Source organism: Mus caroli, chromosome 13 (assembly GCF_900094665.2).
Source record: "Mus caroli chromosome 13, CAROLI_EIJ_v1.1, whole genome shotgun sequence".
Classification (NCBI taxonomy): Eukaryota; Metazoa; Chordata; class Mammalia; order Rodentia; family Muridae; genus Mus; species Mus caroli.
Genome location: NC_034582.1, coordinates 44,518,294 through 44,541,649, shown reverse-complemented (window position 1 = coordinate 44,541,649; position 23,356 = coordinate 44,518,294). Strand labels below are relative to the sequence as shown.

Below are 23,356 nucleotides of genomic sequence, written 5' to 3'. Positions count from 1 at the left end.
AGGGAGAGGGAGAGGGAGAGGGAGAGGGAGAGAATTCAAGATTAGTTGATGCAATGGTGCACAGTAGCGATCCCAGCATTTGAAAGACTGAAACAGTATAAATTCAAATGAGTTTGGACAACACAGTGAATCCAAGGCCATCCTGGACTACTTGGTGAGACTGTCTCAACAAAACCTAAAACAAACACAAAATTTCGGATAGATTAAGAAGACATTACTGAAATGGAGTCAAATTTGCAGCCTATATGCATGTTAGGGTAACCCTCTGCCCCATTATTTATTGACTTCCTGAGATAATGAGGGGACTTTCCCCTGAGGGCTGCCTGGAAGAGGCAGAGCTTAGCCCTGCTGGGGCAGTCCTCATCAGCCAGATAACCAGAAGTTCCCTCAGGTCTCTTGGAGTCACCGTGAAACAATGTCACCGGTGGGGTATGTTTCTTCCAACTTTCTGTAGTCACCAAGGTCTGTCTGGCCTGGGTCACCTGTCCCCTGATGGATCCTCTTCCCCGTAGACAACATCAACCTCAGCTCTGCTCAGAGGAGCCCACCAAACCAGATGCAGGAGGTGTCTTTACTCAGTGACTTGTTAAACTTAAGCTCAGCCCTGGCTGCTACTGCAGAACCTGGTGGGGTTGAGCCAGGTCACGTAAAAGGATTATGCTTTCGAAGTCATCCCACCACAAGCAGACCAGGCCCTTCAGGACCTGCAGACCAACCTCCTCTCACATTGCGTCATCGCTACGGAAATGCAAATGTGCCACTGTTTTGTGACCAATATTGCAAAAATTAGAAAGAGGAAGTTGGGTTTTGTTCTTGCATGAGTTCAGCCCTGGGGGAGATGCAGACTGGTCTTGGAAGAAGGGTGAGTGGAGATTGGCTCCTGGGATCTTTGTGGAATCCTACAGTGTTTGTCTTGTGCTGCAAAGGGGCTTCATGGCGGGTGGTAGGAGGTTACTAGAAACCAAACAGGAACCATTCAAGGAAGACAGATGTTTTCAAGGCAGGAAGTTGCTGTGGCACGGTAGCGGTGTCTCTTTTCATGCTGTTGTCTTTTAGTGGCTCGTCCTGGTGAGAAGATAGGGTTGCTATGGATGGGCGTGAGAAGCGTTCGAGACTACAGAGTGCTGGACGTGCTATTGACAGGTGGGGCACAGCTCACACTCAGGCTATGGGCAGTCTGTCGGTGACTACTGTGGGGGGTGGGAGGGCACAGATCCAAGGCTGACCCCACCCAGGGTGCCTTAGTGGGGAAGAAAGCATGTCTTTTTCTGCTTAAGCAGAAGAGGTGGTCCCGGGGGATGATTTAATGGAGGCTAGGCCTTCGCATCCCATGTGGCTCTGGAATCGTCTTGAGTCTACAGTTCAGATATTAACAGATATGTCTGTCTAGCTGGGCACTGCTAGGAAAGAAAACTAAGCCCTCAAAGGACTCCTTGGGACCTCCAGGGCTTCGCTTGGGCAGCTCTGTGTAGTGGTACAGCCACTTAGGAGGCTGGCAGACGTAGAGCAGGCGCACGGCAGCATGGATAGAATGATATGATTATGATAACACTATGATACTATATGCCATGCAGAGTAGGCAGAGGCATATTTGAAAAGCCGGACTCTGGGACCTGTGGGGAGTGAGGCAGGAGTCACTGTCATTGTGGATGACAAGTCACTTGCCATTTTTCTGGGAGTCCCTGAGTGCTAGGGAGGATGAGCAGCTATAGGGGGATAGGGAGGGGACTCTGGTGAGAAAGAATGCCAGGGACAGGGTGATAGGCAGACTCTGCCTTGATTTCCCTTTCTGTAAAGTGGAGTGGGAATGATGCCAAGCCACACTGAGGTTTAGAGCTTACGCAGCTCTGCCTCATTTTAGATTGGTCCTACCTAGTCGGGGGTGGTGGTGGTGGTGGTGGTGGTGGTGGTGGTAGTAGTGGTGGCACACGCTTTCAATTCCAGCATTTGGTAGACAGAGGCAGGTGGATCTCTGAGTTCCAGGCCAGCCTGGTCTGCAGAGCAAGTTCCACAACAGCAGGGCACACAGGGGGGGAACCAAAAACAAAGACTGAAATTGTTAGCCATTTGTGTGTGTGTGTGTGTGTGTGTGTGTGTTGGGGCATGTGTAGGGAAGCCAGAAGACAGTCTCAGATGTTATTCTCCAGGACCTGTCTATCTGGTTTTTTAGACAGGTTCTCTCATTGGCCTAGCTTGACACGTGGTTTACCGAGACTCTCCCCAGCCCCCATTTGGGTGAGAGATGAAACAGGCACAGAGCACTCTGCCAGCTCATCCCAGCCCCCCCCCTCAAAGTCTGTGAATGGACTAGCTGGTCCCCACATAAGCTCTCTGAGCTGATAACACACACTGTGCTTGGTTTGGGGGTGGGGCCAGCTCTGGCAAGGACAGGAGGAAGTGGTTTGTCTCAGCTGGGCTGCCACGGGCCCCCTGAAGCCTGCTTCTGCCCCTGCAAGGTCGCAGTGGAGACTGGCTTCTGTTTATAGAGGGATCTGCACCTCCCAATGTGCAGGGGCCCGAGAGCCACACTGAACTCTGCATACAGAGGTCGAGAGCACATTATGAGATCAGTGCTGAAGTGGGCTTGTCTTCAGAAGCCTCACTGCCGAGTGAGAAACCTGGCCCTGCCGTTCAGTGATGAAAGGCAGCTCTGTGGGTTACAACAGGGACTCTGGGTATCTTGATGCGTGCTCCGGAAGTTTCTGCCACACTGCGACTTCTTATGGGACCTGGGTAGGCTGATTGTGATCTTCCACTTACAGATAGAAATTGTGATTGCTCCATTGTGTCTGTCTCCATTGTAAAGCGACTGAGAAGGAAGTCAAATCAGCGCTGGGCAGATATAAAACCCAGATGGTGCTGTTTTTGTGGACTGTTGTAGCGACTATAAGAAGGCTCTGAGACGGACGTGTGCCCAAAACAATGAACAAGGACAGAAGAATGCACAGAGCTGGTCACTGCTGTGGTGGCCTGTCTCTGCCTGCCTCTGGGCAGGGGAACAGACAAGGGGCAGGGACCAAGCTAGTCCAGGAAGGAAATGAGAAATGAGAAGGGCCATCGTTCACTGTGGCCACTTCCCTCTGTGTGCAGGATCCTCTGCACCCTAGATATCTCTAGGTGGGTGGGGGGTTGGATATGACGATCTGGGCTAGTGCAGAGGAACGCAATAAGCCAGACCCTGTGTAAAACGGGGGCAGCAACACGAGGGACTGAGGGCAAACTGACCGCCACCTGGTAACGTATCTTGCACCAAGTGAGGCTGGCACGTGACCATACTAAGGTCTGGCCTGCTCTTCCTTCTGGTTTTCTGACTCTGGTGCTAGGCAGCCTCTCCCATGACCATTAACAGGTGGTCTCTGTGGCATGTGGGCACCAGATACTGACTTTCCCTTAAACAGCTGATTGGTGAGCCCCTGAATCAAAAAATTCCTCAAATGGGCCTGGGCCCACTGGCTGCATCTACATTGGCATTGGACTTGATTTCTTATCTCTCCCCCCTCCCCGCCCAACACCCACCCCTGTGATCCCGACCATGGAGAGTATATCCCACATGGCCTGGTTTGAAGCTCCACGATTGCTGCCTTTCACCTGCTACAATTTCATTGCCCATCTCTGAGCCCCTAGTAATGGGGGGATAATGAAATGTTCAGGTCCTGTAAAGTGAGCTGAGCTGGACACTCAGGTTCTGTAAGGCGGGGTGATCTACACTGGAAATGAAATCTGGAGTCTGAGGACCTCACCAATACTGCACAGAGAGCATACAGACAATTGGCATAGCAAAAGGGCTACTTTCTGGGTGGCACGCACACAGAGCAGGCTTTTAATCCTAACGCAAGGGTACTGTGTCTTTTCCCCACTGGCTGGGATTCAGCCTCTCAATCTTTCTCAATATTTAAAATTTGGTGCAAGTTGGCGGGCCTTCATGTCAATGGCCACCTAATGTAAGTAGATCATTCTCTGATGAGGGGTGAAGGCCCTATGGGTCTAGTAAGCCATCAGGATTTGCCTTTTTACAATATCTACTTGGGAAAATCATAGCAGTAGATTCTTCCCTAAGCCCTATGACATGCCTAGCCATAGGTCCTTGATTGAATGATGCCAGGTACTGGTTTCATCTTATGGAATTGACCTTAAATCCAATCAAAAAGTAGTTGGTATTCCCATTGATGTTCATGCCACTACTACAACATTGAGCATGTCTTGCCAGGCCAGTCACTGCTGGAGCTCACAGGGTGCAGCTGCCGGTGACTGATGGCTACTTCCCTCCTCTAGCAGCAACTTAGGAACTCCCAGTACTGAGAGTAACTTAGTGCTACAACTTCCAGGTCAGTACCTGCTTTTTTGTTGTTGTTGTTCCTACGTGTTTTATGACTCAAGTGTGTGATCTCTTCAGCAATCGGGTCTTACCATCAAATTCTGTAGGGTAACCGATAACATTAGCCCATGTTTGGAGGTATTTGAGTCTCATTGACTAACAGCTCCAAAAGAGGTAACCCATTCCTGGCACTGGGTTTTAAACTTGATAGCCTGTAGTGCCCAGTAAGGGTACTGTCACCCTACTATAGGGTAGCTCCATTCTGTCTGTCTCTGTCTGTCTGTCTCTGTCTGTCTGTCTCTGTCTCTCTGTCTCTCTGTCTCTCTCTCTGTCTCTCTCTCTGTCTGTCTGTCTGTCTGTCTCTCTCTCTCTGTGTTTCAAAGACGCTTGTAAGTAGGCTTTCATATGAAGTTTTTTGAAACTTTAGTGTTATTTATCCTTTCCTGTGCTCCCTCCTCTACCCTGTCTTCTTCCCAATTTAATCCTTCCTGTTCCATCATATGCAGCCCTCAATGGGACATTTCTATCACACTCCTTCCTTCTAAGTATCCAGGCAGAAGAAGGAGCCAAAAGATGGTCAAGCCAAAGGCAACAGATAGCTATAAGGACACAGTGTCTACCAGACACAGCAGGGCAGTTGTACAAATGAACTCACAATGGTTGTGACAACATATACAGTACCTGTGCAAGCCAAAGACAGACAAATCCCAGCATGGAGAGGGGTGGTGGGGACAGAGTCCAACCCCTAGTTGAAGAGCTATTGACAATTGGTAGTTGCTTGGAGAAAGTGGTTTGTCTCAACTGGGCTGCCACAGGCCCCCTGAAGTTTCTTTGAAACTGTAGCCCCTGGTAAGCTGACAGTGCTCCATTGGAAAGCCATATATCCATTAATATATGAGCAGAACAAATTGAGCTTAGTGGGTTAAAATAGAAAGAAGACACACAGCTGGGTGAGTAGAGAGTGGGGGGTAGATGTGGGAGGAGTTGGGGGGGAAGGATGTCTGTGATCGAAATGCATTGTGTGAAATTCTCAAAGAACTAAGACAGAATGAGAGGAAAACATTCAGTTGCAGAGAAGATGAACGGAATGAGAAAGGAGTCCTCTGCCCTGGCCATTACGCTTTGGGAATGAGGAAGGGCCTTTATGTAGACAAAAAGGTTTCAAAGGTAGTGGAGATTACAAAACAGCATTGCAAAGGTCGAATTCCTGTGACCATTTTTTTTAATAGAAAATATTTAAGTTCCTTGTAACTATTACCCTCATGTGGACAATCAGCTCTTGGGAAGTGGCCAATCAGGTTCGATAGGTGGAATGAGATGGACTCTCAGGTCCCGTAGGTGGGTTAGCCTTGACAGTCAGGTCCTATGAGGCAGTATGACCTGATTCGCTGTCCTGTTAAGTAGATAGCCTGTTTTCTTAGGTCTGAGAGGGGGAGGGTGTGGTTACTCAGATCCTCTGAGGTTACCTGGATACTCAGATCTTGGGAAGTGGGATAACATGGTGACTTGGGTCTGTGAGGTGACATGACTTGGACACTCAGGTTCTGTGAGGTAGAGCAACCTTGTATTTGCTATGCACAGAACCCAGACCCTGTGTTCTGCCTCATGACTGACCTCCAAAGTCTTCCCAGGTGTGGGTGTCAGCTTTTAGCCCCTGACATTTGGGTTTGTGTTATAACACCTGACACTTAAGTCATGGTCTAGTCTTCCTGTTTCAGTTGTCACCTGCATGATGATGTATGAGCCTGGCCAAAGAGGGACTGCTTTATGATAGAATGCTACCTGCCATGATCTCATTTCCTTCCTACAAGGAACTTAAAGTTTATGTTTTTAAAATTTGCATTCAGTGAAAGCATAATTCTGCATGTGAATGTAGCCATATTAGCAGGATTCTAAATGTTCACTGACACGTTGGTTCCAAGCCCACCATTGATTTGTTCTCCCAAAACATCTAGTGAGTCTCCTGTGACCGGCTGGGGGTCACGTGATAAAATGAGGCTCCTCTTTTAATTGCGTGCCAGTGAGGAGAGGAGGAGGAGGAGGATAACAGAGTGTAGGGAGGAACAGCTTGGGTGAGGGCTGGATGGGGGTCTGAATGGAGGAAGAGAGGAGCATGGGAATATGCGGGAGTCATGGGATGCCTCTTAGAGGGAAAGCCTGTTTGGGAGCCAGATAAAACAGGGGTGAGTGATCCTATTCTCTACCGAGGAAAAGTTTGTGCAGAGCATCTGAGGGGGCTCCTGGGAGAATATCAGTGCTAAGGGGGTCAGGGTAGAGTGGTTGGGTGGACCATGATGTGGAAAAGTCAGTGTCTGTTTCAGGCTACCGTGAAGACCTTGCTCTTCTGTCTTGCTTCATTGTGTTTTACAATGGAAATTGCCAAACATAACCCCAAATAGAGACAGAATTATATACTGAGCCAAAGAGCTTGTTCTGAAGGCTGCCTGAACTTACAGAAAGAATGGAATTCTGGGGGCCTGCAAGATGGACCAGCAAGCAGGTAAAGGCATGTTGCCTGATGACCTGAGTTCTGTCCTCAGGAAGTTCATAGTGGGAGAAGAGAAGAGACCCACAAGTTGTCCTCTGACCTCCACATGTGCACACACATTCACATGTGCACAAACACACACACATGTGCACACATACAGATATGCACATGCATGTACATACATGCACCCATGCACACACACACACACACACTTATATACACACAGTATACAAAAAATATTGAGTCAACATGCAGGTAATAAGATTAAATGTGAGGTGGGAAGATGACTCAACAGGTAAAGGCACCTGCAGCTGAGTCTGACAAACTACAACAGTCTTGTAGTCCTGGGGCCTACACAGAAGAAGGAGAGAGTCAGCTCCACAAAGTTGCCCTCCAACTTACACTTGTTGGCTGTGGCTCTCTCTCTGTCTCTCTGTCTCTGTCTCTGTCTCTGTCTCTCTCTCTCTCTCTCTCTCACACACACACACACACACACACGAGTAAATATCATAGTAATTTTATTTTGTTTCTAAGATTAAATGAGTTAGGTGTGGCAAGGCATGCCTTTAAGCCCAGCATTCAGGAAGCAGAGCTTGTGATCGCAAGAAAAAGTTCCAGATCTGACTTGCCAACACAGCCACCCCTGTGCAATAGGTAGCTCTGTCCTTGTTGTTCACCAGCCCTGATGGCCAACCCTCATCCATTCCTAGACCTGTGATTCTCTGCCAATCAAGTTTCAGGCCAACATTATTGCTGTGCTTAGTACTTAATTTCTCTTTGTCCTGCCACAGATGACTGGGTAGGGATCTCTGTGTGTCACAATGGCCTAGAGTTGTTTCAGGTGACAGTAACCCATCAGATGGGTATGCCATGCTGCCTGTTAGGGCTTCCAAAACTGGACAGAATGGCTACTCTTGGGTTGTTGTATGCTTCCCCAGGCTTCAGGAATCTGTGTAGGACCATCACTGTGTCCCTTCTGAGGAAGCTGAGTATAGCCCTTAATTTCTAGGTAATAAGGCATATAAACAGGAACATGCTACATTCAAAACCTTAGTGCTAACAATGGTCCAAAGGTTGCATCGCCCCAAAGATGGATGTATTGGCTGGAGATATACCACAGAAGTAAAATGACAAGCTAGCATATGCAAGGCCTTGGATTCCATCCCCAGTATCACACACACACACACACACACACACACACACACACACACACACACACGATGAATATAATGAAAGTAGCCAAACTGTATTCAGTTTGTGGGGAGTAGGCTGTTAAGATACCCAGTGAGATTTTAGGGGATTAGCTTGGGATGAGAGCAAAGAGTGTCTGCACAGGCTGTCCTATGAGACCAGGGTTGCTGCTGGAACCTCTGGTAGCTTGATCCTCCCGGGGAATGCAGGGAACTCGTTGTGTTTCCCCTTCCTCTGTCTCTGGATCTCTCATCTAGGGTGGTGTAACCCATGAGGAAACCATCCCCTCATTTATCTAAAGTCAAATACTGAAGCTGTAATAATCTCAGGGCCACCAGGATGGTCCTTCATGCTGTGCTACCATCCACTACCTCTAGCCTCATCCCTAGGTGACAGGTTGTACAGTTGGGCCTTGGTCTTGTAGAGGAAGGCTGGGGAGCAGGGGGAGGGCTTTGGCACAGGAGGTTAACGCTCTGCGCGGAGGCTTCAAAAACAGGCTGGTGGGTGTTCCTTACCTGGCTCAGACCTCTGTGGGCCACACTCCTCCTGGTTCTCTACAAGGAGTAAATTCACGTGTTCTGAGACATTGGCATCTTAGTGTGAATCCCTAAAACCCGCCTGCCCCAGCCCCCCAGCCTTGGTTCAAAAGAAACTGCTCCTTCTGAGCATGGTGGCTTATGCCTGTAATCCTAGCCTTGAGGAGACTGGGAACTTGCTTGGATTATAGGAAGGAAGACCCTGTCGCAGGGGGCAAAAAAGGATGCGGTGTTGTCTTCTCCACTCAGCTTGCCCTCATGCCTCTGCCCTGCTTTGAGGTCCCACTGATCCCCCACCCCAATTCCAAGGCGTGAGACCCCCCCCCCCACTGTGTTCTCATTAGATGAGGAACTGGAGTTCTTCCTAGGCTGAGAACCTAAGAGGAACACTCATCCCTCCCAGGCACCTCTGAGTCATGAGGTGGCATTAATCTCTCAGGGGGCTGGTCATCCCACCAGACCATGACTAGGGCACCCTGGGGCTTGCTCCTTGATGATATGGACTTGGTGGGTTTTCAATGTGAAGCCATCAAGTTAAGCCAAGGAGAAGCCAAATAAGGACCCAAAGTGGCTTGCTTACAGTTATTCTGTCATTATTCTTAGATATAGGCCTAATACATTTCAGTGTTCCTATGAGTCACCTTCAAGTGATTGAGGTTTTGGTTTGTTTTTTTTTCCATCATGACTGGTTGTATGTATGTCTGGTATTCAGGAGAAGGAACTAAAAAAATCAAAAAACAAAAAACAAAAAAACCCAGGCAAGGTCTATGTAGCTTAGACTAACCTCTAACCACCCATATCCCATATAGCCAAGGTTGACCTTGAACTCCCTACTCTCCTCCCTTATTACAGGGGTGTAACACCAGGTACAGTTTATATAGTGTTGGGGACTGAACCTGGGGCTTCAAACATACTAGGTAAGCTCTCTACCGACTGAGCTGCGTCTCCTAGGCCTGCCTGGTAATTTTTGATTAGATGCCAGCCACTTGAGGTTTTTACTTTGCTGGGTCCCAGATATTTTAGAGTTTTCTTCAAGGGGGGAATTCAATTGTAACTAGTTTGGCCTTCCTGTTAAGACTTATTAAGTGGGATGGCAGAGGTCACTGGAAGGTTGGTGATCTACCACCCCTGAGACAAGACCCTCCTGAGTACTGAACCTGACACCTTGCAGGTCTGCAGTTTTCAGGATGGACAGTGGTCACAGGCAACCTTGCCCCGTGTGGCGTTGCAAATGCTCCTTCCAGTCCTCCAAGGGAATGTTCTTTGTCTAGGATCATAATGTCCCCTCTCATGTGAACTCAACATAGGAGCATCTCTGAGGATCTCTGGATCTTTCTCAGGAAAGCTTTCTTCTTTGTAGAGCTCTTTCCTGTCAATGCCAGTCAGCCTTTATGGTCAGCTGGGCATCGTCTCACTTCTGTGAGCCCACTGGGCTCTTCTTACTTCTCCCTGGCTTACAAATAGTCTCTAGGCAGTAATCTGAGGCAACAAGAGGTCTCATCCCATGGTTCCTGTCTCTCGAGGGCTTGTGGGGCTTTGCTGTCTGATGTATGGTGTCTCATCAACTTTCCTTTATGTGGTATATTGAAGCATATGGCAAACCACTTTGTTTTTGTTTTGTTTTTCAAGACAGGGTTTCTCTGTGTAGCTTTGAGTGTCCTGGAACTCAGTCTGTTGATCAGGCTGGCCTCAAACTCACAGAGATCTGTCTGCCTCTGCCTCTGCCTCCTGAGTGCTGGGACTAAAGATGTGTGCCACCACTAGCTAGGCTTGTGGCAAACCACTTGTAATGGGCATTTTCTTCTTTATTTTTTTTGTTGGTTTTGCTAAAAATAAACCTTGATTCTGAGCTAAACATGATAGCATACCCCCAGAATGCTGGCATTGGGAGGTAGAGGCAGGAAGGATCAGGAGTTCTAAAGGCCAGTTGAGGCTACTTAGAAGGTTTAGCACCAACCTGAACTGCATGAGACCTTGTCTCAAAAGCAATGAGGTGGGAAGATGGCTTATTTGGTAAGGTGCTTGAATCTGAGTTTGAGTCCACTGGACTCACGTAAAAGGCTGGGCATGGCTGAACACCCCTGTAAATCCCAGTTGCTGGTGCCTGGAAAACGAAGGATCCCCAGGGCTTGCTGGTTAGCCAGTCTAACCAAACTGAGCTTCAGGCTTAGTGAGAGGCCATGAATAGCAAGAAGATGGAGAATGGCTACAGGAGGCACTCAGCATTGAACATGGCACTCACAAACGCAGGCACATGTCTTGACCCGAAGCGTAGCTCCTCCCCTGTAGTAGGGACGAGCGAGCCTCTACTCAGCCTGGTTGCCACAGCCTCTGACCACTATTGAGGCTGAGCTCAGCTCACATTCCGTACAGAGCTTTTTTTATTGCTGTGTCATGTCGACTTCTGGAAACATTCAGTTTATCTCCCAATGCTATGAGAAGAATGTAGACAAACATGTATTTTCTGTTTGGAAGTCAGATATTTCTGTCCAGCAAACCTGCTAAGAATGTTAACACCAAGTCTAGTTACTGTTTAGCTTGCTACTGGCTTGGAGCATGCTCAACACACTTCTTCCTAGTTGAATTTAATAGCTAAATACACTTACTGGCCAGCTACTACAGATGTTTGGACACATCTGATTCATTGGCCTTAAGGCACGGTTATATAGTAACCTGAATAATAAAGCTATTTCCTTTAAAAAAAAAAAGTGACACTAGCCAATGAAAATGTCTTCCTGTAGTGACTTTGGAGTCACTGACAGAAAAACCCATCCTAAGGTAGTTTAGCCACAAGAAGGTTAGCTCACTCAGGAGCCTATGTGGGTGGGAGGAGCTCTGTTCTGTGGCCTATTGGCTCCCAGAGCTAGAGGGACTCGACCAACTCTGTGCGTGGCCGGAGGCAAGGCAGTCAGATGTGTAGCTGGAGGCCAGGAGTCTACACCCATGGTTCTAACTCTGCTCTCCGGTGAAAGAGGAAGTGAGGAGAGAAGCTGCGGACCGGCGAGTACCAGAGAGTGAGTGTGTGGGAGCCAATACTGAGTGTTCAATGTGGGAACCGAGTATGGTGACTGTGTGTGTCTGGTGGGGCCACTGTGTGAGCGTGTCACTGAGTGTGTCTCGTAGAGTGTGAATGTGTGTGAGTTACCACCAAATGAATTAGCATAGCCGCTGAGTGTTAGTTTTAAGATCCTCACTCCGTGGGGAACTCTACAGTGAGTGAGTGCTGGCAATGTGGCTGGGTGACTTTGTGGGCTAGGGAGGATGGTGATGTGCTGAGCTCTCATAAACATCCCTGGCTCTAGGGCACAGCTTATGGTACTGGCACCATCCTAGCCTTCTTGGGTCCCACAATTGGTCTTAGAGGCTGACAGTGGACCATTCTGTGCTCTCCATCTGCCCCGAGGAAGCCTGTGTACTGCCCTGAGTCTGCTATGGTGGGCGGAGGCCTAAGACATCTTACTTCAGCTCATTCCTTTAGAACTGGGGCTTTGGTCTGTTCCAAACACCATTGTCTTTTGTGTGTGTGTGTGTTTTTTTTTCTAGCACCTTCTAAACAACTCCACTTCCAATGGTCTGGGCAAGACATTTTAATAGATTGTTCTAGACTCTGTTGGGCAATTCCAAAGCCCCGGCCGGAGGAAGCAGGTGCCTGTTCATCAATCCCTGACAGCCTCATTGGGCAACAGTGTTAGGCAACAGGTAAGTGTTACCAGCCCCCCTCGCCCTGTTCCTCTGAAACTGCACCTTATTGTCAAGATGATTTCGGAGACTGTCTACCTCCCTCTCGTCCAGGCTCACCTTTGACCCTCCTCGGAGTTGTTGATGAATTCCTTGAACTCTAAGAATTGACTCTTGACTCTCTGTGTGGTGTGCAAGTGCAAATACCGTATGAACTCCCTGTAGTGATCAGGACCTAGGCTTCCTCCCTTGGGGAAGATCAGGGTTGAAAGAGCCTTCAGGGGGACACAAAAGTGTGTTGTAAATGGGAGCCTCCCCCCTTCGGCTGGCGGTTTCACTGTTCATGAATTTATTTTTAAATATGTTAAGCAGCTCATAGCCTCATGTCCCAAGAACTCCACACACTGTTCCACGGGATTACTTCTGTGTGTACGGAGGTGGGGTGCACCCAAACATACGTGTGCGTGTGTATGTAGGTCATAGATTGTGTCTGCGTCTCCCTCCATTTTTGTGGCAGGGCTTGTCACTAGAAGTCATTCTTTTGGCTAGACTGGCTAGCCACTGAGCTACCAGGATCCAGCTGTCTCCACGGCCCCCACCCCTAGCACAGGCATCACAGGCACAGTCACCACCACGGCCAGCTTTTAACCCCAGTGCTGTGTGTCTGAACTGGGTTTCATGCTTGCACAGGATTTCCCCACTGATTCTGCAGGCCTAGGATTACTTTTTTTTGGTTTTGGTTTTTCGAGACAGGGTTTCTCTGTATAGCTCTGGCTGTCCTGGCACTCACTTTGTAGATCAGGCTGGCCTCGAACTCAGAAATCCACCTGCCTCTGCCTCCCGAGTGCTGGGATTAAAGGCGTGCGCCACCACGCCCGGCTCTAGGATTACTTTTTTATGTAAGTAAACAACCTTCCTCTTTAGAGAAAACATTCCCTTTGCCATTCCCTCAAAACCTGTCCTGATAGGACCCAATGGGGTGTTGTGAAGTAGTATTTCCCACACAGCCCCAGCCTGCCTGGTCTGATTGAGGCTGACTCTCTGAGGGTTGCCTTCAACGACTGTACTGAGCTGAGAGCTCCTTTTCCCCAACAGGAAGTCCTTGGGCAGCCTCCTAGCAGAGCCCCGGGAGTTTGGCTGTGAAGATGGAATTGGGTAGGAGCTCCTCGACACCCCAAGAAGAAGCCATTTCCCCTCTTGGAGTACTTGGTGCTGGGCCCAACAGCTCCCCACTAGGGAAGCTTCAAGCCCTTCCCATCGGTCCAGGTGCCCACCGAGGGGCTCATAGCAGCTCAGCCCCAGCAGGGGACAGCTCTACACGGGAGCCAAGTGGTGCCATGAAAATCCCCAACAGAGACAGTGGAATTGACAGCCCATCCTCCAGTGTGGCCAGTGAGAACTTCCCCTGTGAGGAGAGCAGTGAGGGCTCCCCAAGCCCTGCCATCCTGGGGCTACCCTCTGAGACAGCTGCGGACAGCCGGGTCCCACAGGACAACCCCCAGGAGGAAGAAGATAGTGGCATGGGTGAAGAGCCTGACCCCAAGGTCACCCTGTCTAGGCCTCAGGAGGATGTCAGCTTGACTCAGGTAAGCCTTCCTGCCTCTACATTCAACTTGGGGTACATGGGCAGTGCTAGAGATGTGTGCTGGGTAACACCCATACCCTGTGCTCAGGAAATGTGCCCACCCACTCATTCCACACGAGGGGACTCCTGGGGCAGAGTCGACCAGAAAAGACTCGGAGGGGTACCCTGAAACCTTGAGTGTACTTGATACTTGAATGTAATTTCTTCCTCATTGGTGTGTGTGTGTGAGAGAGAGAGAGAGAGACAGAGAGGGAGAGAGACAGGGACAGAGAGAGAGAGAGAGAGAATTATTCATTCTCCTTTAGAAGGTTGGTAGAACTTACCATTAAAGCCGTGTCTGTCTCTTATCCTTTGTGGGACATTTTGACATTATTGATCAGTGCCTTATTCATTGCTTCTTTCCCAGATTCTCACATTTCTTCATGATGCAACTGTCTTTATAGCCACACACTCCCGAGGATTCACTTTTTTCTAGGCTGTACAGTTTGTTAGCACACAGTTGCTCGTTCTCTGGTAGCCCTTTTTTATTTTCACATCACAAGTTGTGCCAACACCCCCTCTTCTGCTTCTGACTTAGGAACCGGTCTCCTCTCTTTCTCTAAGGCCCCCTAGCTGAAGTTGGTGAGTTTTCTTGAGCTTTTCAGACTTTGGCTTGGTTACTCTTTTGAAATTGTTTTTCCATTCTTTGTCTTTTATCTCAGCTCTGATCTTACTTCCTTCCTTAGTCTGGCCTAGCCTTGGGCTTAGTTAGCCTACACTTGCTCTGCTAGTTTCAATATATAGTTAGATTGTTGGAAGATTTTGATTCTCTCTCTCTCTCTCTCTCTCTCTCTCTCTCTCTCTCTCTCTCTCTCTCGTGCTGGAGATGGAACCCAGGGCATGGTGGATAACCACTGAGCTACGTTCCCAGCAGTGTTTTTTTCTTTTTAATTTGACTCTTTAAATGTCTGTGTGTGTGCATGTTCACATGTGTGGGGGCACACACACACGTGCGGGTGCAAGGACAGGTGTGAGGAAGGACAGGTGTGGGTGTGCATGTTGAGGCCCTAACGCAGGGCAGCTTTCTGGCCCACTCTCCACTTTGTTTATTGAGGCAGGATCCCTCTTTGAACTCATAGTGCTTGCTTTCCGGCGGAGCTAACCAGTTTGCCCTGGGATCCTGTCTCTGCCTCCTGAATGCATGAGTACTAGTTTGCCTGTGTCTGTGGATTTTCTCCATTTTCTTGCTTTATTCCATTGTGACTGAAAAAAGATATTTTGAATAATTTCGACTTTTTTTTTTGCATTTGTTAAGACGAGTTTTATGCAGCACAAGGTCTGTCCTGAGCAGTGTTCCTCATACGTTACACTGTTGCTGGGTGAGGCGTTCCGTAAGGCATCATTGCATATGCTGTTCTCCCAGGCCTGGCTTTTCATAACTGATCTTCTGTCCAGATGTTCTGACCACCGCAGAGAGCTGGGTACCGAGGCTTCTAGCGATGAATTCGTTGCCTGTTAGTCTTCCATGCAGTAGTCACCATCTGCATCACTTACGGTTATATTTTCTTGGTGACTTTTAAAATTATCTTTTAACGCTCTCTGTAATTACTTTTAATTTTTAAAAACATGGGTTTCTCCTTAGTGTGTGGAGGGAGGGGGTGGGGCAGTCAGAGGACAACTCTGTGGAAAGCTCTTCCCCTTCTACCACGTAAGACTCAGGGATTAAGTTCAGGCCATCAGGTTTAGTGGCAAACACCCCCCCCCCATTTTGTTTGTTATAAATAAGGCATTTTGGGGGAGGTGTTGCTATTTGCTTGAAACATTTTCTCCTGTCTTTCCCCACTTTTATCCTGTTCGTCCTTATATGCAGAAATACCAACTGAGTCTCTAGTGAATAACGTATTTAGGAAGGAGGAGGCATGGTAGTGTGCACCTACAATCCTAGACTTAGAAGTTTAAGTTCACCCTCAGCTACACGGGAAGTTTGAGGCCTGTCTGAGTTACAGGAGAGAGAGGCTGACTCACCTCATACCTCAGGCTGACCCGGAACTTACCTCATAGCTTGACTGTCTCAGCTCAGTCCTCTTGCTGTGATTACAGGCGACCAGCACCACACCCAGCTTCACTCTTCTTTGGTTCATTTGATCTGTGCGTGTTTTTTCCTGTGGAGTTTAACACGATTACATGTAGAGTCATTGCTGAAGGGGGAGGATGGGAAGGCCACTCATAAGGTTGCTGTCCATCGCTTTCCTACTTTCTCCTCCCCTCTCACCATCTTTCTCTGCATTTCTTTCATTGATTTTTGTACTGACATAGGTTGATTCTTTCCATTTTCATTTTTCCCTTCATATATGCATATTCATAGATGTTTTACGTGCAGTCGCTGCTGTTGTTACTAAAACATTTTAAAGCTACATTTGATCTGATGCTGGCAAAGCTCTGGTCTTCCTCATCCCCTCCCCTTTGTGTTACCGATGTCTCAAATTCACCTGTATGTTATTGGACTGTTGAAGATAGATTTAAAGCTTCTCTTATTATTTCTGAGACTGTGTAACCCAGGATGACCCCAGATGAATACTTCTCCTGTCTTAGGCTCTTAAGTGATTGGACTCCAGGCATGTGCTACCATACCCACCCCAGTTTATGTGGTGCTGGAACTGAACCCAGAGATTCCTGCGCTCCAGGCCAGGACTCTACCAATGCAGCCACATCTGCAGCCTCAGCCTGTCATGTCTACTTGAAGGACACCTTCTGCCTTTCTCCCCCTGCCACACACACTTAAGGATGTATTTATTTATTTATTTACTGTTGATATATGTGTGTCTGTGTTTGGGGGAGGGGTTGCATAGATCAGGAGAAAACATCAGGTGTCCTTCTCCATCACTCTGGGTTTCTTCCTTTTAGTCGGTGTCTTAGGCAGGGTTTCTATTCCTGCACAAAACATCATAACCAAGAAGCAAGCTGGGGAGGAAAGGGTTTATTCAGCTTACACTTTCCACACTGCTGTTCATCACCAAAGGAAGTCAGGACAGGAACTCACACAGGACAGGAACTTGGAGGCAGGAGATGATGTAGAGGCCATAGAGGGATGTTCCTTACTGGCTTGCTTCCTCTGGCTTGCTCAGCTTGCTCTCTTATAGAACCCAAGGCTATCAGCCCAGGGATGGCACCACCCACAATGAGCTGGGCCCTTCCCCCTTGATCACTAATTGAGAAAATGCCCCACAGCTGGATCTCATGGAGGCGTTTCCACAAGGGAGGTTCCTTTCTCTACGATAACTTCAGCTTGTGCCAAGTTGACACACAGAACCAGCCAGTACAGTTGGGGTCTCTTCCTGAACCTGGGGCCCATCTTTTCTCCATCAGGCTTAAAGCAAGCAAGCTCCAGCGATCCTCCTGCCTCCATCCCCTTAGATCTGTTACAGGTGTGGGCAAGACACCCGGCTTTGAACATTTGTGCTGGTGTCTGGACTCAGTCTTCATGGTTGCACAACAAGATCTCTTAACTGATGAACCAGGACTCATTTTACTGGTTTTTTTTTCTTTAAGTATGGGTCTACTAATTATAAACTCCCTCAGCTTTTGCTTTTTAAAAACATTTTTTAAAAAGTCTTTAAAATTCTATCGTATTTTAAGTGCATGGATGTTTTGCCCGCAATATTTGTATGGGCACCACCTGAATGCCTGGTGCCCACAGAGGTCAGAAGACGGTGTTACAAATGGTTATGAGCCACCATGTGGGGACTGGGAATCAAACTCTGTTCTTCTGCAAGAGGAGCAAAGGTTCTAACTGCTGAGCCATCTGCCCCATCTTTTCCTAGAAAAGTCTTAATTTCTCTGTCTCTGAAGGACAGTTTCACCTGATACCAGAGCCTCACCTGACAATGTTTTCTCTTAGCAGCCTTAATAGCAGTCCATTCTCTCTGAGCTTCAAACATCCCTTGTAGAAACATTTGGAAATTCCATGGAAGCCCCTGAAAGTGAGACCGGCTGCTTCTGTTATATTGCTCTCTTCCCTTTAATATTGCCTACGACTCTTAGATATTTCTACCATAGGGTGCCATGATGTACTCCCTCGTTTGTTATTGTCACAGAGTCCCCTCTGTGTAGCCCAGACTGGCCTCTACCTCACCACTCTCCCACCTCAGCCTTGTGAACACCAGGCTTAGAAGCATGAACTAGGTGGCTGGTTCCTTATTCTACTCCGAATTTTGTGAATGTGTGTGGTCATTTCTTTCCTGAGATTGAGGAAGTCTTCAGTTATCATTTCTGCAAATGCTTTCTGTCTCTTAACCTTTGTGACTCCCATATGGAGATCTTGGTCTACCCAAAGGTGTCCTGAAACGCCTTTAGAATCCCAACACTTTTCTTCATTCTTTCTTTCCTTTCTCCACTGGCTCTGATTTTAAGTGACTTCTTTGGAAGCTAGAGAGATGGCTTGTGGGTTAAGAGCACTGGTTGCTCTTGCAAAGGACTCGGAGTTCGGTTCCAATTACCCACAACCATCTATAAGTCCAGTTCCAGGGGATATGACACCCTCTTTCTGGCCTCTTCAGGCATCAGGCACACAACTGGAATACATGTATGCATGCAGGCAAAACTTTTATATACATAAAATAAAAATGATTAAATCTTGAAAAAAGAGGCAGGATGTGGCACTGGAGAGATGGCTCAGCAGTTAAGAGCACTGGCTGCTCTTCCAGAGGACCCGGTTTGATTCCTAGCACCCACACAATAGCACACACATAACCTTCTTTAACTCCAGTCCTGGGAAATCTAATGCCCTCTGCTGGCCTCCATGGGTACTGCATGCACAGTTGCATAGACAACAAGCAGGTAAAACACCTATCCACAGAAAATAATAAAGAAGAGAAGAAAGATCACAGCAACTTTACCTGTCTGAATGATTTCTCTTCAAGTTTGCTGTTTCTTTCGACCCTCTATATGAGTTCTGCAGGCTAGTCAACTCCAGAATGTACACTTCATTCTTTTTAATGGTCTTGTTTTTATCCCTGTTGGTGGTGTCTCTTGTTCCTACTCCAGTTCTTTTTTTTTTTTTTTGTTTTGTTTTGTTTTGTTTTGTTTTTGAGCTCCTCTATGACAAATATATATTTTTCCCATAAGGAAACTCATAGATCCCCCCCCTCTCTCTCTGTGTAGGTACACATGCATGAATGTGTTCTAATGTGTACAACCTGATGTCATCCATTGCATACCATCCCTTGGGTTTGTTTGTTCGTTTGTTTGTTTGTTTTGAGACAATGTTTCTCACTGGGATCTGAGTAGGCTGGCCAGAGAGCACCATGGATCTACGTGTCTCTATCTCCCCAGTCCTTGAATTACAGTAGCACACCACCATGCCTAGCTGTTTATGTAAATGCTGAGGGATGAACTCAGGTTCTTGCGCTTATGTGACAAGGACTTTATTGACTGCAACAATCCCCTTGAGCCACAGATCTGGGTTTCTTTTCTTTCTTTCTTTTTTAATTTTTAAATTTATTTTTATGCACATACACCTGCAAGCCAGAAGAGGGCATCAATTCAGATTTGGGAGCTGGAGAGATGGCTTAGCAGTTAAGGACACTGGCTGCTCTTCCAGAGGTCATGATTTCAATTCCCAGCAACCACATGGTGACTCTCCAGCGCCCAAATCTATTTCTTTAGGATCAAGTTTGGGAGTTTGTTTTCTTTCTCTGATTGGCCCATGTTCTCCTGCTTCTATGTATGGTTTATAGGTTTGTTTCTTGCTTTTAGTTTAGGCATTTGAAGAGACCATCTCTCCAGATTATGTGCTAGCTCCAGGGAGAGGAAACCTTTACCCATCAGCACGGCTGGGGGGTGGGGGTGGGTCTCAGAGCATCTTGCCTGTGGAACCAGAACTCTAATGTGCTGCTGGATTTTGCTGTCAGTGGCTTTTACACTCCAGTTCTGGGTCTTTCTGCTCTCAACTCACGGAAGAGAGAGTCCACAGTCCCAAATGCCCTGGGTAGACCTCTGAGGAGCCAGACTTATCAGTGCCTGACTGAGATTTCTGTTTCTGCCCTGCAAGCCTTGTAGTCCTAGTGTGGGAAGACCCCTGGTGTGGGAGGAGTCCTGGTGTGGGAGGAGCCCTGGTGTGGGAGGAGCCCTGGTGTGGGAGGAGCACAGGTATTTTGTTATCTGCCAAACAACTGGATTAAGACAGGCATCTCCCACCTTCCCCTGGGATTCCCTTCTTGGAATATGTTTGTAGGTACTGTGTGGCTGCTCAGTTTGTGTCTACAGTCTTCATACATGATGTGGTCCGTATATTGTTCTGTGTCTCTATGGAGGACCTGCAACTTGTTGACCTAATGTCTTGTTGATGTCACTTTGCATGTGTGTGTGTGTGCGTGCACGAGCAAGCATGTGCCCACACCTGCATTACTGGTAATGGAACCCCAGGTTTGTGCATGTTAGGCAAATTTTCTTCTGTTGAGCTGGACCTCAGCTGTGCAGTAGTTGCTATGGCCGCTCATTAGTTAGAGGTCCAGAAATGTAAGAGTCACACCTAGACTGTAGTAACTTTTAGGACATAGGCAGAAACAGCTGTGCTTTTTATTGATCTGTCCTTGAAAATAGCATCTAGGAGAACCAAGTGCTACATCTGAAATCCAGGCACCTCTGTCTACTCTCTCTGCCCCCTGGGCATCCTGGTGTGCCCCTCCCCAAATAAGTGGCTTCCCCTCTTTCTGCAGTGCTCTGACCCACAGAAACTGCTTCATATTGCCCAGGAGCTCCTGCACACGGAGGAAGCCTACGTGAAGCGGCTGCACCTGCTGGACCAGGTAATCAAGAGGGGCTGGGAATCCCCTTCTCTCTACACCTGGAATTCAAACCACTGTCCCTGCACCCTGTTTGGGTATTGTGATTGGAGCAGGACTGACAAATACCAAAGTTCTGAGGAAGTGACCTCTGGCCTGAAAGCACGTTGTTCACAGTGCTCACGGCTCTGGGGCAGAAGCTCCGTATGTTCATTTTGGGGGACATCTCTTCATGAAGGATGCATTGAACACATGAATGGATGCTGGGGTCTAGGGAGGATGTCTCAGTCCATCAGGTGGTTGTCTTAAGTGCACAAGAGCCTGAGTTCGATTCTTAGAACCCACGTAAACATCCTCATAATAGTGGCCAATGCTTGTATCTCAGCATCCGGGAGATGGAGACAGATACCTGAAGCTTGCTGTCCAGACATCCCTGTCTTATCTACTCAGAAAGATTAAGGTTTAGTGGAAAGACCTTGTCCAAACAAACAAACAAACCCAAGATGAATGATACCCGAGGAAGGCACCTGAAATTGTTCTCCAGCCTCCACAGTCAGGTGTACACCTATTGCCGTATGCAAGTGCACACACACAAAACATCCATAGCTGGGCCAGTGGGTGCTCTGCATCCCTGCTCATGAGGAAGTGGGAAGATCCCTACCACAGGAAATACAGCCCCAGGAGAACAAGGCCTGCATTGGGGGTGGGGGGTGGATAGTGGGGGGTGGGGGTGACTTCCACCTGCACCTCACAAGCCTGAGAAGGTGAGGCAGACAGATGTCCCAACCCATCCTCAGGAGCTGCTCCTACCTCAGCCCTGATCCTCACCTGCAAGCTGGAGGATTCTAGCTCTGATGTTCAGTAAGAAAACCTAAGTGGGGCTAGAGAGAGGACTTGGTAGGTAAGAGGGTGTCCTAGGGTTACTGTTGCTGTGGTGGAACAAGAAAGTTGCAAAAGAAAGAGTTCATTTGGCGTACACTTCCACATCATAGTCCATCATTGGAGGGAGTCAGGACAGGAACTCATAGGGCAGGAACCTGGAGGCAGGAGCTGATGCAGAGGCCATGGAGGGGTGCTGCTTACTGGCTTGCTCCCATGGTTTACTTAACCTGCTTTCTTAGAGCACCCTGACCATCAACCCAGGGATGGTATCACCCACAGTGGGCTGGGCTGGGCCCTCCCCCTTCAATCACTAATTAAGAAAAATGCCCTATGGCAGGATCTTATGGAGACAATTTCTCAACTGAGGTTGCCTATTTTCAGATGACACTGAAACTAGTCATTACAAACATTGAAGAGTATTTTCTGTATAAGCCTGTGTTTGAATCTCAGGACCCATGTAAAAAGTGCACTCTTGGGAGCTGGAGCAATGACTTAGCTGTTGGAGGCACTGGTTGATCTTCAGAAGATCTGTCTGGGTTTGGTCTCTAGTGCCAACACAGGGCTTCACAACCATCTGTAACTCCAGTTCCAGAGGCTCTGATGCACAAGGCACACACGTGGGACACAGACATAACTCACACAAAGCACTCATAAGCATAAAGTAAACAGATCCTTTAAAGTGCACACCTGCAACCCCAGCACCACGGAGGTGCAAAGGCAGAAGGGTTTGCTGGGATCTGATGGTTGCTGACCTAGCTCTAAACCCTGCCTCAAGAGAATGTGGTGAGGAGTGACAGCTTCTACACACACATACACAGGTGTGTGCACTACACACACACACACACACATCACACACATACTGTCCTATACACATATAAAACTACACACACATGTACACACACACAGGTGTATGCACTACACACACACATGCACCACATCCACACACACTCACCACACATACAAACACATACACTACACAGACACACATACCACACACACACACTACATACTCTCCTACATAAAACTATACACACACATGTGTATGCATTACACACACATATACCACATTCATTCACACACACTATACATACATACATACACACACACACACACACTACACAGACAAGAAGCCCAAGAACCCACTTATGTGGCAGGCGTCTGAGTCACTCACACTCAGTGGCCTCTCTGTGCTCAGGTTTTCTGTACCAAGCTGACAGAAGCAGGGATCCCTCTGGAAGTCACCACCGGCATCTTCTCGAACATCTCTTCCATCTACTGCTTCCATGGGCAGTTCCTCCTGCCCGAGCTGCAGAAGAGGATCACAGAGGAGTGGTAAGCCTGGTCCATGCCCACCCAAAGGGACCCTAAACTCCAGTTTGTCTGCCTGGAACCCTGGCAGGTTCTTGGGGGTGGGGTCCTTGTCATGGAGGACTGGGTGTCTCCCTTCCCTTCCAGGTAACCCCAGCTCCATCTCTTCCTGGGTCATGACCATGACTGATGTCTCTTTGGTGTCTCTTGAGTTTATGGATCTAGATGAGATTTGACATCTGGAGGGGAAACAATGCATGATGCTGATAGTTTCGTTTCCCCTCTTTGTCTGTATCTACCTTTGCTCAGTGTGTGGCTGGGTCACTTTGTCAATCTTCAGAAGCTGCAGAACAGGTTGCACTGTGTCCTCAAGGTGGCTAGAGCTGGGTGACAAAGTCCATGTCTGGTAGCACAGGCCTTCTCCTTCCATACCCTGGAGGCCCTACCATAAGCTCACAGAGGATTGCCTCAGTCCTGTAATGATGACACATAGCTTCTTGCCTTGCATCTCCAATTGTTCAAGTTATAAAATCAAACCCTGTGCACAGTTTCATAGGAGTACCAAGTGGTGGCTTTGTGTCTGTGCCTTTTTTCCCTTTGTTTTTTTTTTTT

The 23,356-nt window shown here is 48.0% G+C and overlaps 1 protein-coding gene across 4 annotated transcripts in view; it reads left to right on the top strand.

The window, feature by feature from the left end:
• Positions 1-23,356, top strand: part of Fgd3 (FYVE, RhoGEF and PH domain containing 3) — a 58,938-nt gene that overhangs the window by 10,375 nt on the left and 25,207 nt on the right. Inside the window, exons 1-5 of one of the 4 annotated variants that reach the window (XM_021180573.1) lie at positions 803-862; positions 12,074-12,229; positions 13,304-13,794; positions 20,489-20,578; positions 22,632-22,768. In XM_021180573.1, the coding sequence (XP_021036232.1) occupies positions 13,354-13,794; positions 20,489-20,578; positions 22,632-22,768 (668 nt within the window). In that variant the 5' untranslated portion in view covers positions 803-862; positions 12,074-12,229; positions 13,304-13,353. Of the gene's footprint in view, positions 1-802; positions 863-902; positions 1,144-11,057; positions 11,545-12,073; positions 12,230-13,303; positions 13,795-20,488; positions 20,579-22,631; positions 22,769-23,356 lie in introns of those variants that run through there. The other 3 variants (XM_029468654.1, XM_021180574.2, XM_029468653.1) reach the window with 3 other exon arrangements.